The 18,667-nt window shown below is 38.9% G+C and overlaps 4 protein-coding genes across 12 annotated transcripts; all 4 read left to right on the top strand.

Moving 5' to 3' along the window:
* Positions 1-3,276: 3,276 nt before the first annotated feature.
* LOC122310995 (protein LAZ1-like) lies at positions 3,277-9,191 on the top strand. Of its 9 annotated transcripts, none has more exons than XM_043125324.1 (10): positions 3,277-3,402; positions 3,551-3,644; positions 4,196-4,451; positions 4,556-4,612; positions 4,968-5,076; positions 5,280-5,464; positions 5,562-5,650; positions 6,720-6,877; positions 7,300-7,463; positions 8,176-9,191. In XM_043125324.1, the coding sequence occupies exons 3-10, from the start codon at positions 4,314-4,316 to the stop codon at positions 8,530-8,532; spliced, it is 1,257 nt and encodes a 418-aa protein (XP_042981258.1). In that variant the 5' UTR covers positions 3,277-3,402; positions 3,551-3,644; positions 4,196-4,313; the 3' UTR covers positions 8,533-9,191. The 9 variants fall into 9 exon arrangements, with proteins under 9 accessions (XP_042981258.1, XP_042981253.1, XP_042981250.1 ...); XM_043125319.1 differs by having other exon boundaries at positions 7,207-7,463; XM_043125316.1 differs by having other exon boundaries at positions 6,720-6,981; positions 7,212-7,463.
* A 917-nt stretch (positions 9,192-10,108) lies between these two features.
* Positions 10,109-11,155, top strand: LOC122310071. The gene has a single exon (XM_043123955.1). The coding sequence runs from the start codon at positions 10,109-10,111 to the stop codon at positions 11,153-11,155; it is 1,047 nt and encodes a 348-aa protein (XP_042979889.1).
* A 5,215-nt stretch (positions 11,156-16,370) lies between these two features.
* LOC122310069 (auxin-responsive protein SAUR64-like) lies at positions 16,371-16,814 on the top strand. Its single transcript, XM_043123954.1, has one exon. The coding sequence runs from the start codon at positions 16,371-16,373 to the stop codon at positions 16,812-16,814; it is 444 nt and encodes a 147-aa protein (XP_042979888.1).
* A 1,040-nt stretch (positions 16,815-17,854) lies between these two features.
* LOC122310068 (auxin-responsive protein SAUR67-like) lies at positions 17,855-18,301 on the top strand. The gene has a single exon (XM_043123953.1). It carries the CDS (start codon positions 17,855-17,857, stop codon positions 18,299-18,301), a length of 447 nt encoding a protein of 148 aa, XP_042979887.1.
* The last annotated feature ends 366 nt before the right edge of the window (positions 18,302-18,667 follow it).

The following is an 18,667-nucleotide window of genomic DNA, read 5'->3' as shown; positions in this document are numbered from 1 at the left end:
AGTCCTTTCGTATTCCAGTCACATTTCATCTTGAGTACATTATGATGTGTAGAATACATGGGGCCACAACAACTGTGGAGTATGTATTTAACTACAAATGTGATGCGTAAAATACATGGGGCCACAACAACTGTGGAATATGTATTTTTCATGTTAAGTCAAGTTTGTGTAGAATACATGGGGCCACAACAACTGTGGAGTATGTATTTACACATAGAATACATGGGGCCACAACAACTGTGGAGTATGTATTTTTAATGTTAAGTCAAGTTTATGTAGAATACATGGGGCCACAACAACTGTGGAGTATGTATTTAACTGCATTGTGATGTGTAGAATGCATTGGGCCACAACAACTGTGGAGTTTGTATTTACATATAGAATACATGGGGCCACAACAACTGTGGAGTATGTATTTTTCATGTTAAGTCAAGTTTGTATAGAATACATGGGGCCACAACAACTGTGGAGTATGTATTTTTCATGTTAAGTCAAGTTTGTGTAGAATACATGGGGCCACAACAACTGTGGAGTATGTATTTTCATGTTAATTCAAGTTTCAGAGCAAGTTCATGCTAAGTCAAGTTGCAAGTCAAGTTCAGTTCATGTTTTAATTTAAGTTATGTCAATTATGCTATGTTGTACTCCAAGTTATGCTTTAATTTCTTATGAATTTGATTATACATTTATGCTTTTACTGACATCCATGCATCATTAGCTTGTGTGGAAGTTTTTTGTTAACTTACTGAGATTTGTAATCAAATCTCACTTTGGTAGTCCCAACTACCATTCCCCCCGAATGGTAGATCTTGTTACAGGACCTGAAGGAGAATCAGGAGCTGATCAACTAGACACAGTTGACTAAGTGACGGTGCGACATAAATGTTGATATAGTAATTAACGTAAATTACTACTTGTACGATTGAGTTGCATCTCTACTACTTTTTGGATCATAACCATTTTGGACTAGTGTTGTGATCTTAGTTGTTCAATGGATTTTTATGTATGAAGTATGTTTTAAGCATTTGGGATATTTTCAATTTGGTGCATAGTATTGCTAAAGACAAAAAATTTATCCGTTGTGAATATTGCATATTGTTAGATGCATGTTAGGAATATTGCATCTTATATGTCATGAACGGGGGCAGGTAACCTTGTGTTGCATGTCTCGACGCTTCAAATGTCCGTCCGATCCCAAACGGAATTTGGGGGCGTCACACTCCCTGCTCCCTTTTAAAATCTCCTATGAACCAATCAAACATTTGGGTTTACCCCTTGTCTTGGGAAGATCAAAGGCCTCTCTGTGTACAGATTTACTTGAAAAAATTCAGGCCAGACTCAATAGTTGGGGTTCTAAACTTCTTTCCCAAGCTGGTCGCACTACTCTCATCAAATATGTCATGAGCTCCATTCCATCTTATTTCATGTCCACCTACTCCATCCACAAAACTATCTTCAAAAAGTTTGATACACCAGCAAAAAATTTCTTGTGAGGTTTTAAGCCAAACAAAAAGTCCAATTATACCCCAGAGGCCTGGAAAGGTATATGTCTCCCAAAACACATAGGGGGTCTGGGTATCAGAAGTACTAATGACTATAATTCTGCCTTTAAAGTTAAGATTGGTTGGAACTTAGCTAGGAAAAAAGAAAGCCTTTGCAACCACTTTCTTTCTTCAAAATATCTGAAAAAACTCTTTATTCTTAGAGGTTACCCCAAAGGCTACTGATTCTTGATTCTGGAAATCTGTTCTCAAAGAAAAACACCTCATAACAACAACCTTTTGCTACTAGATTGTGAATGGGGTAAACACAAAAACTTGGTTTGACCCTTGGATCCCCTCTATCAGTTCTTTTAAGCCCTCTCCAGAGGATAATTTCATACCAATAGATCCAGAGCTAACAATGGCAGCATTGATGTTAGAACAACCTAGAAGATGGAATGATATTTTTCTCTACACTCTTTTCAGATTGGTATCAGTGCGAGAAATTCAAAAAATCTATCTTTTCCATACATAAAACCCTCATGCTTTAGACAAACCAATATGGCTTAATCACCAATCTGGGTCTTTTTCTGTAAAATCTGCCTATAACTTCATCATTGACCAGCAAAACCCTCAATCTCCTAGTCCTCTTTCAAAAGCTGATTGGAAAAAAATGTGGAGAATCAAGATCCAAGGTAGTTTAAAGTTCTTCCTCTGGAAGGTTTCCAACAATATCCTCATCACAAGGACCAAATTGCAGTCACATTTATCTCTCTCAAATTCTAAAACAATGTGCCCAGTTTGTCAATCAAAACCATAAACCTTAGACCACTTATTTCTAAGATGCCCTCCCCCAAATCCTTTGGAGAAACTCTCCATGGCCTCTCAATAGCTCCCATTTTGCAACTCAACCTCTTCTGAATTGGATTAAAATCATTTTAGATCTCTCAAAGATCCTGATTTCTAACCCAAAAAAATCACATAGCTTCCAACTCTTTGCTATCATTGCAATGGACTCCATTTAGTTCCAAAGAAATCAAATCATTCACAACCAACAGTGTCAACCTCCCCTCATTTTCTCTAGATTAGTGACCAAACTCTTTATTGAACATCTCCATATGTGGGAAGAAAAACTGCAGGAAAGAACTCCAACACCAGAATGGTCCCCTTTGCCACAAGGTTGCCACTCCCTTACATATGATGTAGCAGTCAGAAATGAAGATTCTACGGCTGCTGCAATATGTCGATCTCATGAGGGAGATATCATCTTTGCAGTTACTAAACATATTGCCTCAAGAAATCCAACTCTTAGAAAAGTTATGGCAGCAAAACTTACAATTGAAGAAGCTACCCTCAAGAAGATCCTCAGCATTACCATTAAAGGAGACAATCAAATAATCACAGATGCCTTACTGATTCGATCCTCCTCACCGGACTGGTCCATCTTCAATGTGCTTAATGATATAAGCCACTTATTATAGTCTTTTCTGGTCTCCTATCAAAATCTATCGTCACCAAAATTGATGAGTGCGTAATATGGTGCTATGGGAGCAACATACACCTTATAAAACTATCCTAATGTCTTTTAAAAATCTATAACAAAAAAGATCCACGTGTTTTGTAATGTCCTGTATTTATTTTGTATTATGTTTCCCTGTTAAAGTCTCTAGTTTGTGCAAAACTCTTATTCACTTTTCTTAATATGATCAAGCTTGATTTAAAAAATAAATAAAATAAAATTGCCCCAATATAAGCAGCCACGTGTCAGTCCACTGTGCCAGATCTGCCGAATCACGTGCCGCGTCCGTGTCAAGTCTCGGATGCCCATATTTACCAATCTTTTCGGGGGCTTCTGTTCTGAACTTTTGAACGAAACTGTTTCTTCTTCCCCTCTCCATCTAGCAAACATCGACGAAGCTCTGTAATTGTTTCTTTTGCCCATCTCTCTTTTGAATTAAAATTGATTTCCTTGGTGATTTTCTCTTTACCCTGTGTGGTTTGTGAATTCTCTGTATAATTGTCGGCAAAGTGTAGGAAAAAGCAATGAACTACAGTTTTTCAATTTTCAGGATTTTCATTCTCAATGGACGATGATGCACCTCCATTTGCTTATTTGTACGAACTCATCCCAACAGATTAATACTGATTCTTATTCTCTTTTTGGTAAGAAACAAAACTAGAAATTGGTCTGAATTGGCTCCGATTATTTTCTATGTTCGTGTTTTTCAGTCTCTCTCAAATCGATTGCATGCTTATATCAAAGCAATTTTGAATTGTATTATTTTTATTTTATAGAAACAGCAGATATCTATGAGCTTACTTTGTACGAACTTCGGTCTTTTAAATTTGTTGTCCGTGGTTAGTTTTTTTTTTGAAAACCAGAGTTTGAAGAGTGGAAAGTGTTTCTGAGAATGTTTTCTGAGTGCTTCTTCTCTTCTCTCCCTATCTTGTTGGGGCTCGAGTCTTCTTTGTATACTTTCATGTATACAGTGGTTTTCTCCCGTTTTGCGCTTCTGAATTAGTTTTTGACAATGGCATCCCCAGTTTTTTGTTAGTCGAAAGTGGTTTTGAATACTGATAAATGTGGGTTTCAATGAAAAAAAAAGAAAATTGGGGTCGCCATGGATTCATGTAGAAAAGATACATTTATTTTCTTTAAACCTGTGCGTTCCGACTCTTGGAATATGCTTATCATTCGTGGTGCATGTTGATAGGTCCTTGGTTTGCTTTGGCTCAGTCGATATGTCATCTCATGCAAGTCGATAAGTCGATATAGTTCCATTATGCTGGCTATATCTGAAAATATAGGCCAGTTAGACGTCATTATAGCTGATGAACACAACATCTTATCTGTTGGGCTACGTAGCGCCTACATGGGCAAGTCTAGTTGCTGGCTCCTTTGTACTTGTCACTCTAGTCCTTTCAATATACCTTCTATTCGAGCATCTGTCTGCATACAAGAATCCTGAGGTTCTCCTCTACAGGTGTTGGAATTCTTTCTTGTATTATCTGGCAAATGTATGTTTATAACTTGGTTGAGTTTTTGTCTTGGTTTCATTTGCCCGTTTTCCCAGGAGCAAAAATTTTTGATTGGAGTTATCCTAATGGTACCATGTTATGCAATAGAATCGGTGAGTTCTCTACACAAAGCCGAATGGCATCTCATTATGAATTTCTGGGTAGAAGTTATATTTCTTAATAAATGTTCCTTCTGCGAATAGTCATTGATATGTCTTTCTTCAAGTTCTGGAATTTAGAACTCCAGTGCCTTCCTCAAACTTGTTTTATAAAAGATACCCTCTGTCTGTACCTCGTTAAAGCTTTAATGATTTGTGAAATTTACGATGTTGGTACTAGTTATTTATGTTTTGGCACACCTGGAATTTCATTTGAACATGGTATGTGCTGAGCATTTATATGATGTTCCCTTGCCTATATTTGCTTGTATATTTTGTCACCTTTTATAAATTGGGTTTTTTTTTACAGCTTGTATCATTGGTGAACCCATCGATTAGTGTTTATTGTGAGATACTACGGGATTGCTATGAGTCCTTTGCTATGTATTGCTTTGGGAGATACCTTGTTGCATGCTTGGGTATGTCTCTCTAACACTTTGATGAAGAATTTATATATTTTTTTAATCATTAGTTTGGTGAATTTTAGGTAATTATAGATTCCTTAGTGCCATGCTTTGGTGTTTTTTCTTGCTGACAGGTCCAGATCTTAGTTTCTATCTTCAGATTCTTGGTCATTATTTAGATCTTTTTTTCTTCTTTTTTTTCCCTTTCTCCTTTTAAGGTGGGGAAGAGAGGACAATTGAGTTTATGGAAAGAGAGGGACGTGCAAGTTCTAAGACGCCACTGTTAGAACACAGTTCTGAAAAAGGAACTGTAAAGCATCCTTTTCCAATGAACTATTTCTTGAAGCCATGGAGACTAGGCCAATGGTTTTACCAAATTATCAAAATCGGAATTGTTCAGTATGTATGTTTTGCTGTCTCTCAAATGTTTATTGTTTGCTGATAGTTGTTGTTCTTCAGTCCCTGTCATTTAAACAAAATCAAATTATTTTTTCCGACAGATGATGATAAAGTCTCTAAGTGCTATCTTAGCTGTGATCCTTGAAGCATTCAGTGTATATTGTGAAGGAGAATTCAAATGGGGATGTGGGTAAGATATTCTTGAATCATTGTTGCTGGATGTATTAGTTCCTAATCATTTCTCGCATTGTAAATAACTGTTCATCGTTAATTGGTTTTTACATTTTGCCAATGATAATTCCTTTCTTGCTAATTATGAATCTATCCCTCTTACCTATTGTACTTAGTTGGACTAGAAAAAAATGTTCCCTTAGTTTTGAAAACCTGTTATATATTAATTTTCTTGCCTTTATGGTTAATCACATGAATTCTTATTGTTTTGTTACATGTTTTTTCTCTGGAATCTCGTTTTTAGATGACAGCTTAGATGGCACTCATGTATATGAGCATAAGTTTTGGGGCTTTTTTTTTTTTTTGATCAGTTTTGGTGTTTGGGGTGGGTGAGTGGTAGCTGAGCAGCCTTTCACCATCGGTGGACAGTGTGTACTCTTTTGCCGAATGAATTTGTGGGTTTAGTGGGTGCTTGTAATTCTATCATCTCTGTCTTCTGGGTTCTTTCAATTTTGGGCTTTCTTATGAAATTTCTTGTTTGATCAAGAGCAGCAGACTTGTTCCCAATATGATAGAGATAGTTTGTATTTAGAGATGATTAAACTCGGTTGTTTCAGTACCGTTATAAACATCTGATAAATATTGCCTGTTAGACCTACTATTATGGTTTACATGGAGTTGGAAAAGTAACCAAGTTTAACGACCAGGTGGTGGTAGCAAAAGGTGATTTGTTATCTTGAATGAACTTTTCATGTAGTAAAGTATTTGAGAGCCATGTTGGCCATTTAATCAGAGGCCATTGCACGGTATAAATTCAATATTCTCAACTGCTTCTGCTGCTTTTTGATGATGCTAAAAGTGCGATAGGATTGACTTATGTTATGACTTAAGAGAATGTTTTGCTCATAAAAAAAATATGTATATGATGGTGTGTGATTTTATGTTCTGCTTTATTAGTTTTCATTTACCCTCTTGTTAATATTCCTTGATAATTCTTGTCTCTCACTTGAATTGGAAATCTTAATTTGTAGTTGTAGACAAGGAATCTCGAGTTATATCTAATGGTCATTGTTTTTGTGTTGTTGTAGGTACCCTTATATTGCAGTGGTTCTAAATTTCAGTCAGTCGTGGGCTTTGTACTGTCTTGTTCAATTTTATACTGCTACAAAGGATGAATTGGTGCACATAAAGCCATTGGCTAAGTTTCTGGCATTTAAATCAATTGTATTCTTGACTTGGTGGCAAGGTGTGGCAATTGCTATTCTCTATGCCCTTGGTTTGTTCAAAAGTCCTATAGCTCAAGCTTTACAGTTTCAGTCAACTATTCAAGATTTCATCATTTGTATAGAGGTAGATGGTATCTTCCAGTGGCTTTTTGTTTCTTTGGCTAGTGATTTTAGTTATTGTAGCAGACTAGCAGTAGGTCTGGTTTAACATTTTATACCAGAAATCATTTTTATAGAGGTAGATTGGATTGGTTAGGTATATGTATATGCAAATGATTCCTATTTCAGACATGTTATATAGACATATTTGCAGAATTTTGAAGTTTAACATGTCTATATATTCATCCAGCGCAGATGGGCATCGCTTCCATTGTTCACTTATATGTATTTCCTGCAAAACCTTATGCGCTAATGGGAGATCGTTTCTCTGGAAGTATTTCAGTTCTTGGAGACTATGCATCTGCTGACTGTCCTTTGGATCCTGATGAGGTTAGGGACAGTGAGCGCCCCACTAAACTACGCCTTGCTCAGCCAGACATTGAGGTCAGGAGTGGAATGACTATCAGAGAAAGTGTTCGGGATGTTGTTCTTGGTGGTGGGGGACACGTAGGTTTTCTCCAGTCTCACTAAATAGTACAATCTTAGCTCTACTGCACTTCTGTCCCATCATTACAGATGAATAAGAGCTTAAGAACTTAAAATTCTGACAGGTTTAGTATGTGTTATTCTGTAAATTATAACTAACAAGATATTAAGTAGTTATTCGATGGCATCATTTATATTTAAGGCATTGGTTGTAAAGATAGCTGTGTCAGTTGAGAAGATGAAGTTTGTGGTTTGGTGGTTTCATTCAGTATAATGGTTAAGCTGATTTTGTTGATGGTTGTGATGGGGGGCAGCATTCATGAAGGAATGGAACTAAGTGATTTTGAAAAGATAAGGATTGATAGTTATTTGGAGTAAAAAGAAAAACTAATTGGCAGTCACATGGGGAACTTGGGATTGAATCCTGTGTTCACTCAGGCTTGGGAGGGTTTAGGGATAAGGGGATGGTTACACCTGTTTCCAGCCTTTGGACCAATAACACTAAGCAAAAGCTAATTGGTTTCTGTGTTTGTATATGGCAGACACTAAGAAAAATTGGGGAAGATGGATCATAATTTTTAGTTACCCTGATTTTCTCTTCCTTGGTAGCCTTTTTAAGTTAAACTTTTTTTGCATGCCTGCACATGCTGGATAAATTGTGTGTGTGTGTGTGTGTGTGTGTTATTTCCCTGCTTATTTTCACTGCTGAATCTGTTGTTGGTCTCTGACACAGATTGTGAATGACGTGAAGTTCACAGTAACCCAAGCAGTGGAGCCTATGGAGAAGGGGATCACAAAGTTTGGTGAGAAGTTACATAAGATCTCTCAAAACATTAAGAGGCATGACAAGGATAGAAGGAGAACAAAAGATGACAGTTGCATTGCCACCTCATCACCTGCACGGAAGGTTATTCGGGGGATAGATGATCCCTTATTAAACGGAAGCATTAGTGATAGTGGGTTCTCAAGAGCAAAGAAGCACCGCCGAAAATCAGGATACACTAGTGCCGAAAGTGGGGGAGAGAGCAGCAGCGATCAAAGCTATGGTGGATATCAGATCAGAGGTGGAAGATGGGTTACCAAAGATTAGTTAAGAGGAACAATGGTACCAGCTTGTAAAAAGAAAAGAAAAGGATGGCTTGGATATCAACCATAAATCTTTCATTGTGGCATTCAGTCATCGGAGTGTGGCTCACAGCCTGGCTACTTGGTACGTATCCATCAGGGCATGATGCTTTGCTTCGCAAGATGCCGTGGAGATCAGCAGTGTGGATCTTTTTAAATCAGATTCCATGTTTTTCAGGCTGGAAGAGTGGTCTGTACATTTATGATGTACAATGGGCTTTCAATGTGTTGTATGGAGGTTCTTCACTTGTTAGCTGGATGTAGTTTTCATAGGATAGGGATCTGGCCTCCTGATAATTGATTTCGTATCACGTGAGTGGTTAGAGCCAAATGCAGCTTCTTATCTGTGTGTTAATTAAAGAAGCAGAAAAAACAATGTTATCCTTTTGTATATTGATTACCAGTTTCAAGTAATGACAGGACTCAAGTCTTGGGACAAAAGCATAAACCGATATAACAATGTGATGTACTGGATCATTATCGGCATTCAACTGGCCGAAGTCCCAACCTGGACTAAATTCGATGAGCCTATGAAGTTTATTCCAAAAGGAATGCGAGCACAAAACCTATGTACATTTTTAGATTTGATTGGATCAAAGGATCAACTTGAGTTTTCAATTATTATTATGGAGTACACACCACTTTATTTTACCATAACAGTTGCTATATAATTAGTCATTTTCCATCTTGTTTGACTAAATCAGAGCTCAAATTGTCGATGATTTCTACTTTTCTAGCCATATATTCTGCATACTACGGTGAGAATGGTCTGAACGTAGCAAAACCCACCAAAATCACTCGTGAGTAGTACAGTACAAAGGCATGGGTTTTGGTCATTATCCTTAAGTAATTTCTAGCATTGAAAGTGCACCCATGTGTCGATTAAGAACTTTGTTTTGATTGGATCCAAACTTTTGTCAGACTGCAAATTTAAACAAACACTCTAGGAGAGAAACAAGCAACAAAACTCTATACCAAAACCCAAGTGTTATTGGCTAAGCGCAGCCAAAGAAAGGCATCCAAAGTGCTACATTCGAGAAACACATCTGATATCAGACAAGGGTCATGCTACGGAGACTGCCGATTGCTGACCGATGCTTTTATTTTTATTTTTTTATTTTTGTCTTTTATTTTTCAAAACAGTAAGAAATATTATTTAATATTTTTAAAAAATAAAATAAAAAATAAAAGCATTTTCCATCAGACAAAACTCTACTGTCAACTTTGTCATATTCTGAACATGACAGACCCTCGGATGGTTTAGATCCCTTTCATGTGTCCAACCTAAAAATTTCTACTCTGCCCTGTTTTTCATCTTCTCATATCCTTTTTGCCGCACACGTACTCTGCATGGCGGCCGTTGATGGCCAGCCCCCATGGCTGGCCTTCCTCGATCGTTCGCCGATCTGGTTTCGATAGTGCCCTAACCACTGCCGGAGGTGACAGTACATTTTCGGCAACCAAAATACGTGGATGGTGAAGTTTTTTTCTCCTTTTCCTCTGAGGAATTAGTTAAAACGGCAGAACCTTTCAGATTTTCCATGGTTGTGAAGTTCCTCCGACAGAGACCCTCGCTTGATAGTATTCGGGCTTTCATCCGTAGCCGTTGGGGTCTGTCATCCCTGCCCGTCGTCTCCGCCATGCAACGTCCTAGGAATATATTCATACGAATGTCCAATGAGCTCGACTTTCTCAAGGCGTTGTCAAGGAAATCGTGTGATATAGAGGGTGTCCCCTACCGCCCCTTTGCTTGGTCACCGGAGTTTGATGAAGACGTTAAGCCTCCGTCGGTCCCTATTTGGGTTTTCCTACCGGGACTACCGCCTAACTTCTACCACGCCTCCCTCTTAAAGATGCTCACGGCACCGATTGGAAAATACATACGTCGTGACAATCCAACAAAGTGTGCCACCCGCACAGATGGAGCTCGGATTTGCTTAGAAATCAATGCAGCACAGAAGCCGATCACACATTTTTGGATTGGCATCCCTAGAATGCCAAAGAGCCGAAGACAGGAAATCATATACGAGACTTTGCCAGCCTACTGTTCGAAGTGCCGATGCCAAGGACACAATCAGAGGACCTGTCGGTATGGAAGTGATAAAAACCAAATAGTAAAAGGAGGGAAGACCTGGAAGAAGGTAACCGAAAAACCCAGCACTAAGGAGGGTAACGTGGATGGAGTTTTATCGTTGGAAGCGGCTGTGACCAATTCGGAAACTATGGATAAGTCGCTGGTACCGTTCGTTGGTGTTGTGATCGCTGAACAGGGAGAAACAAGCAAACAAGCTCCACAGGATCAGATGCAAGGTTCTGAGCAGCTGCAAGGTGGTTCGGAGAAGGAAGTTCTGAGGGAGGTAGTACCAGTGGGTACGTCCACGCCTGGGTGTAAGTTGACGTCTGGGTTGCGAATGAACGTCCATGAAAGCATGCAGAACAACTTGAATGGCGAATCGGTGGGTCTTGAATTTGCGATAAACGCTTTGGGACACAGTGAAGCTAGGTTTAACTCTGAGGTTGAAGGTGAAGATGATCTGGCCCATGATGGGTCTGCCAGGGAACCGGAGAGGGGACTCGAGCGTGACTAGGTCTGCAAGGACGCACTGTTAGCCGGAGAGGGGACTCAGGATCCAAAAGAAATGCCGGAACAAGGTGATGGATCGGGTCAGACTTTGGAGACTCAAGGAGAACTGGGTTTACAGCAAGGAGAACCTACGAAACGCCATGAACCAGTCCGTGAAAGTGATGTCACCGGGAAAGACGCACAGCTGAAGCTTTGCGATGGGACTAGTCTGGGACGTGCACAGCGGGTTTGTGGGCAGCCACCAAACGCAGCCGAAATGGAGCCGAACTTGCAGGAAAATTGTGACATTGTGCAAACTCTTCTCGAGAATGATGTGGATCGAAAAGTCACGGAGGAAAGCATAGAAGCTTCATCGGACCACGAGCTCAACAGGGATGTTTTAAAAGGAGATATCAACAAAGAATATCTCACAGACTCAAAAAATCCAAGGATTTTAACGGGTCAGTTGAAAAAAAGGAGTTCCACTAGGGTGGTAAGCCGTCCCTCCAAACTTAATTTATGATTCATCCTATATTATTTTGGAATATTAGGGGGTTGAGAACGTCTAAGTTGCGCTTGAAAAATATTCTAAAAAAATATAAGCCTAATGTTGTCGCTTTGGCGGAACCTTTTATGCGAGAGGAAAAAATCTCTATTATTTTGAGCCAATTGAGATTTGATTCCTTTGTCACTAACGAAGCTCATGATGGTAAAATCTGGCTACTGTGGAATTCGGCAATTTCTATTCAATCTGTGGCATGCTCTAGCCAATTTCTGACAGTGAAAGCTGAGGAAAATGGGTTTAAGTTTCTCCTTACTATTGTGTATGCAAAATGCAATCAGTTAGAAAGGAAAATTCTTTGGGAGAATTTGGAGACTAGTAATATTGACAATCTCCCGTGGTTGCTTTGTGGCGATTTTAATATTATCAAGGATGACTCGGAAAGAATAGGAGGTCATCCCCGTCCCTTTTCTGCTATGGAAGATTTTAATCTCTGCATCCAAAATTGTGGGCTTCTTGACATGCGATCCCAAGGCCCAAAAATGACATGGTGCAACAATCAAAGCGGCTTGACTCGCTGCTAGGCAAGATTAGACCGTTGTTTTATCGATTCGTCTTTTCTTAATTGTTTCCCTAACATTTTTTACCAGGTTTTGGCTCGCACTACCTCAGATCACTCCCCTTTATTAATTAATTTGGGCGAGGACCCTTTCAGGTATGGTCCAAATCCTTTTCGTTTCCATTATATGTGGACTGATCATCCAGACTTTTTTCGTCTTGTGGAGTCTGTGTGGAAACAAGAGGGGTTTGGCTTTGGGCTCTCTAAGTTATCTCTCAAATTAAAAAGACTCAAAGTGGCGTTAAGAGTATGGAACAAGAGTGTCTTTGGTAGGACTACTATAACTATTAATGAGCTAGAAAATCGTATTGAGCATCTGGATAATAAACTTCAAGTTAGGTTTAATGAGGAGGACAATCGGGGTCTTATGGAGTCTAAACTGGATCTTGATATTTGGCTAAATAGAGAAAATACTCGTCTCTCTCACTTGGCTAAAAAAAGATGGTTAAAAGATGGTGATAATAATTCAAAATTTTTTCATACTTATCTGAATGCTAAAAATCAAAAACGGATTAATGTTATGAATCTGGCTGATGGTACTTCTTTATCTACCCCTTTTGATATTCATCAGGCTGCTGTTGATTACTTCAAAAACTTTTTGGGTCACAATAACGCTCGCTCTCTCCCTAATTTAGATGATCTTATTTCTCCCGTGATCTCTGATGCTGATAATTTCAATTTGTGTATTTCCCCTTCCCTTGAGGATATTAAAATTGCTCTTTTTAGCATCCCTATTGATAGTAGTCCTGGTCCGGATGGTTTTGGTTCCGGTTTCTTTCGTGCTTGCTGGGATCTTGTTCATGGTGATCTCTTGGAGGCTGTCTTTGATTTTTTTCTTAATAAGTCCCTTCCCTGTTTTTACTCTGCCTCACATATTGTTCTCATCCCTAAAACGGACAAGCCTTCAAGCTTCGATAAGTTCCGGCCTATTAGCCTGTGCTCGGTAATATACAAGATCTGCACCAAAATTTTAGTGGGCCAGATGACTACGTTACTTCCTAGGATGATATCTCAGGAACAAGCGGCTTTCATCCCTGGTCGGAGCATTTTTGAAAACATTAGCTTGACTCAAGAGATGGTCCACTCTCTCCATAAACCTACTAATGGTGGTAACATTATGGTGAAACTTGATATGGCCAAGGCTTATGATAGAGTGGATTGGGACTTCCTTATACATGTCTTGGCTTCTTTTGGTTTTTCCCCTCAGGTTTGTGCTCTGATCAAGGAATGTGTCTCTACTCCTTCGTATTCTATCATGATGAATGGCACCCCCATGGGTTTCTTTAAAGGCGGTCGAGGTTTGAGACAAGGAGACCCCCTTTCGCCCTATTTGTTTATCATTATGCAAGAGGTACTCTCTCGTCTCCTTAAGAAATACTTTGAACCTGGCAAAATTAGTCACTTTACTCAAGCTAGAGGCACCCCCCTTATATCCCACCTTATGTATGCTGATGACATAATTATTTTTGCTAATGGTAGAATGAGATCTATAAGAGGCTTGATGAAGACTCTGACCCTTTATGAAACCTGGTCTGGCCAAGCTCTTAATAAGGAAAAGAGTGCTGTCTTTTTCTCCAAAAGGATCTTGAGCTCAAGGAAACGCTCTATCTTACACTTTACTAGTTTCTCGGAAGGTTCCTTTCCCTTTAAGTATTTAGGCGTTCCTATTGTGGTAGGTAAACTAAAGGCTTCTGATTTTAGTGAGCTTCTGGGGAAAATTCAAAAGAAAATTGCTGGTTGGAAAATGAAACTGCTCTCAGCAGGTGGTAGGACCATTCTTCTTCGCCACGTTCTCTCGAGTATGGCTACTAACCTCTTAGTTGTTCTACAAGTTCCAAAGACCGTCCTTAAGGCTTTAAACAAGCTCCTGAGTTCATTTTTTTGGGGAGAATCTCATGGTAAAGGTAAAAGAAAATGGATCTCTTGGAATCATATCTGTAAACCCATAGAAGAAGGGGGCTTGGGCATCAGGGACTTTGGGGATATTCAAAAGGCCTTTCACTGGAAGTTGGCTTGGAGGCTCATCAAGGGCTAGTCTTTGTGGGCTGATTTTTTCAGAGGTAAGTATGCTAGGGGTACCCACTTATCCCTTGTGACCCCTACAAAGGGGACTCGCTTCTGGAAATCTGTGGCTAGTAATATTCATGAGGTCTTATCTAACTCTAAATGGAGTGTTAGAGATGGGAATATTTCTTTTTGGTATGATAATTGGGCAAATGATGATCCCCTTTGTAGTCTCTATCCGGTGATTGAAAATCCTTTACTGAAAATTAAAGATTGTCGTCTTGACAATGAATGGGATATTTCTCTCTTGGATCAGCTAGTGGGTCAACAAAAAGCCATCGAACTGTATCAGTACTTGGCTAGAAGAAAAGAGGGTGAGGATGTTTTAATCTGTTTGAAGGATGATGCTGGGAAGTTTACTACGAAAAGTGCTTGGAATTGTATAAGGGTTCAGGCTCCTCCTCTACCTTGGGCCCATTGGATTTGGCATACTAATATTCCTAAGAGAATTTCTATTATGATGTGGAAGGCGTATTATAACTGTCTGAGTGTTGATGATCAGATTAAAAGAATTGGGATACCAACGGCTTCTAGATGTAATTGTTGTTCTCAAGGCCATACAGAAGACCTCAACCATGTCCTTTGCTCTGGTGATATCGCTAAAAAAATTTGGCGCCTAGCTGCCATAAATCTAGGTGTGCATATGTGCACCTTTCAAACTTGGAAAGAGCAAATCAATTTTTGGTTCCGGCGTGCTGGCAAATCTTCCCAATTGAGAATTGTTTTTGGCATTCTTCCTTCTATCATCTCCTGGAAACTTTGGGAATGGCGCTGTAAAGCTAGATTTGAGGCCAAGGAGGACACAATTGAATCGATTTGGTATGCTATTAAATTCTGGCTCCGCAAAATTATGACTTTGTTCTTAAAATCCTCCAGCATTAATAATAAGGACATGGCAATCTTAAACCGTTTGGATATTCATACCTTACCTACTAGACCTAAAAAGGTCCAAGTGGTGAGATGGTTTCGCCCTAAACAGGGGTGGGTCAAGCTTAATATTGACGGCAGTAGCTTGGGAAATTCTAGCCCGGCTGGAGCAAGAGGAGTTATTCGCGACGAAGATGGAAAATTACTTGGGGCTTTTTCTGTGTTTTTGGGTCAGGGATCTAATAATTATGCAAAAATGAGAAGTCTTCTGGAAGGGATTCGTCGATATCATCATCTTGGTTTTTACCGCATAGAGATTGAGTCCGACTCCCAACTTATTGTAAACTGGATTACTAGAGGGAGCTGCAACATTTGGTATTTAGAAGAGTTCTGGGATGAGCTTCAAGACAATCTTTCTAATATGGAGTATACGATGAAACATGTTTTTCGAGAAGGAAATACAGTGGCTGATTTTCTTGCCAAGCAGGGAGCTGGGGGACTTAACGCGGATTGGTTTGATGCTCATGATCTTCTGCCCAGCCCTCTTCGGGGACTCCTTCGCATGGATAGACTTGGTCTTCCTTACCTGCGAACCATGTAGTGCTCTCCCAGGTTTGTCTTTCTTTTTAGCTCTTTGTTTTACCCTCTGGTTTTTCTGTGCTTTTCTCTTGCAGGTTCTTGATCGTGTTTCTCCCGTTAGTTTGTGCTTTGGTCTGTCCTGTAATGTTTATGTGGCCATTATAGTTTTTGATGCCTGGGTTTTGGACTTATTGTGTATTTGTAACCCTCAGGCATCGGGTTGTTACCACGGTTTTCCTCCGCCAAAAGTGAGGGCTTATTAAAAAAATTGGGATACCGTCCTCTTTCCAAAAAAAAAAAAAAAAAAAAAAGACCCTCGGAAGTCGCTCTCGTTACAGCCATTATGAGCATGCATTGGTCTAGATAACCGCGCCATGCACTAAGCAAAACATCTATACCAATGTGAAGGAATCAGGTAGTTCTTGCTTCTGCATCAGTAATCACGCCATGAACAAAAAGCTAGCCTGCATAACATGGATTCAACGTATATATACATGAGCAAACCTCCTCCATTCTTCACCCCACACACAGTACTACGTGGATTCGGCTTTAGAATTTCAAGAATCGGTTTTGCCTCCATTTTCCAGCTCCAGGAGCAATTAAAAGAAGATGATCAGAGCAAAAAAGCTCATAAGAATTGCAAGGAAGTGGTGCAAATTATCTTCTGTAGGGAGGAAAAGAATTTATATTCTCAGAAGTGACGATGCTGATCATGTGAATTCAAGCCCTTGTAATCCATCCAGTACTGTGGCCAAGAGAGGCCATTTTGTTGTCTACACCATTGATGAGAAGCGTTTTGAGATGCCCTTAGCTTATCTCTACACCAACATCTTTCAAGAGCTCTTCAAGATGTCTGAAGAAGAATTTGGGCTCTCAAGTTCGAGGCCTATCACATTGCCATGCGATGTCTTCATGAGCCACGTAGTCCTACACATCCAACGAGGTGCGACCAAAGATATAGAGAAAGCTTTGATCAATTCAATCAACATCTCTCGCTGCTCGCTGGCCCCTGATCGATGTACAAGCGAGCAGCTTCTTGTTTGTGGTTTTTGAATATATATGTTTGCTTGGATAAAAACTAGAAAAATCTATAGTGAAAGAGAGAAATATACATGAAATTGACCGCATAAATTTTTCGGACAATATTAATTAGGCCCGTTTTAGTTAGCGGATGAAAATATTTCATCTAGAGTTGTACGGTACAGGAGTTTTGGTTATTCAAACACAATAATATTTTATCTCTTAAATTTTGAAAACATCCACTTACAAATAAACATGCAGTATAAAATAGTCAAAACTGATATGAACAATATGTAAACAGTACATGAATGGTATCAAACTATGAACAGTGGGATCCACACGTTTTTAAAATTTTAAAAAGTAAAAACTATCTTATGTTATCTTATTATCCAAACACATTTTATTTTTTAAAATTATTTTATCTCATCTTAACTAAAATATTTCACTACTATTCAAAATATTTCAATTCATCTCATCTGAAATGCATAACCAAACGAGCCTAGATACAAATTAAAACGCTTCAAGGGCCCTAAATTAGTTATATTCGCGTATCTACATAAAATTGTTAATTTTTAACTTCTATTTATAACTTAATTGTGATTTTTTATTATAAATGTGTATTTATTTTATTACTAATTAAAATAATTAAATTAGATACATAGGAAAAAAAAAAAGAAAAAAAAAAAAAAGAGTACAAAACATTAACAACTTGCCATAAAACAGAAGCAACGCATTTGTCTAAAAAAGCTATATAAATTACGTAGGACCTTCTGTGTCCTTAAACCCGAAGACATCAGACAGCAAACGTGAGTATCCTCAAATTGTCGGCGGACTCCGCGATGCATTGGCAACGAAACATGGATGATAACACCCATCTTGCCTGTACCTATTCTACATAACTAACCACATGCTTTCCTTCTGAAATCCCAACATAAGGATAGCTGCATAAACAGGAGTGTTCCCAGCTTTTGAATATAAAAAGTAAGCCCCTTTGATCAATAGACACAGAAGCAGTACTTCCTCTCTTCTTGCTTAAAATCTTCCTATCTATAATATACATAAAGAACTTAAGCATGATCTGCCCCAAGAAGCTCGTCAAGATGGCAAGAAAGTGGAGGGAGAGAGTTGCCATAGGGAGGAAGAGAGTACATCATTTTCAGGCTACAAAAGGAAATGTGAAAGTGGACGGCTGCAATGCCTCAACCATGTCAAGAAAAGGCCATTTTGTTTTCTACACAGCCGATGAGGGGCGTTTTGAGGTGCCCTTGGGGTTTCTGAACCACCCCATCTTCCTAGAGCTCTTCAAGAAGTCAGAAGAAGAGTTTGGACTATCAAGTGATGGGCCAATCACATTGCCATGTGAAGCAGTCTTCATGGATTATGTACTCTTGCTCATCCAAAGCGGTGCAGCTAAAGATTTTGAGAAAGTTTTGCTTAATTCCATTACTATAAGACACTGCTCAATTTCTGCTTCCCAACAAGGATATGCAGGCCAAAATTTACTTGTTTCTGTCTCCTGAATCATTCATATATATATATATATATATGGATCAATTTGTAAATAATATACAAAAGTATATATATATTACGTGTACATCTTCACAGAAAGTTTTAATAGAGCTCGAGTGGTACAGGTTTGACTTGTGAAAAATATATATCTTCTCTGTTACTCTTTATTTTCTTGGTTTTTTCCTTCTTATAACCAAAGAATGAAGATCCTAATTTTCATTCTTCTCTTTCCTTAATTTCTTTTATCCTGTGAATTGTGATCCCAAAGAAGTGGAAGAGCACGTCAAAGTCATTAATATATGAGATTCACTGAGGCGATTTTTTGCCTTGACAAAGGCTTTTAATAACGTAATTAAAAGCAGGCGTTACTGGACGTA

The sequence above is a fragment of the Carya illinoinensis genome, chromosome 5, assembly GCF_018687715.1.
Source record: "Carya illinoinensis cultivar Pawnee chromosome 5, C.illinoinensisPawnee_v1, whole genome shotgun sequence".
Lineage (NCBI taxonomy): Eukaryota > Viridiplantae > Streptophyta > Magnoliopsida > Fagales > Juglandaceae > Carya > Carya illinoinensis.
Note: the sequence above shows the minus strand (reverse complement) of the source record. Positions and strands in the feature narration are given on the sequence as shown.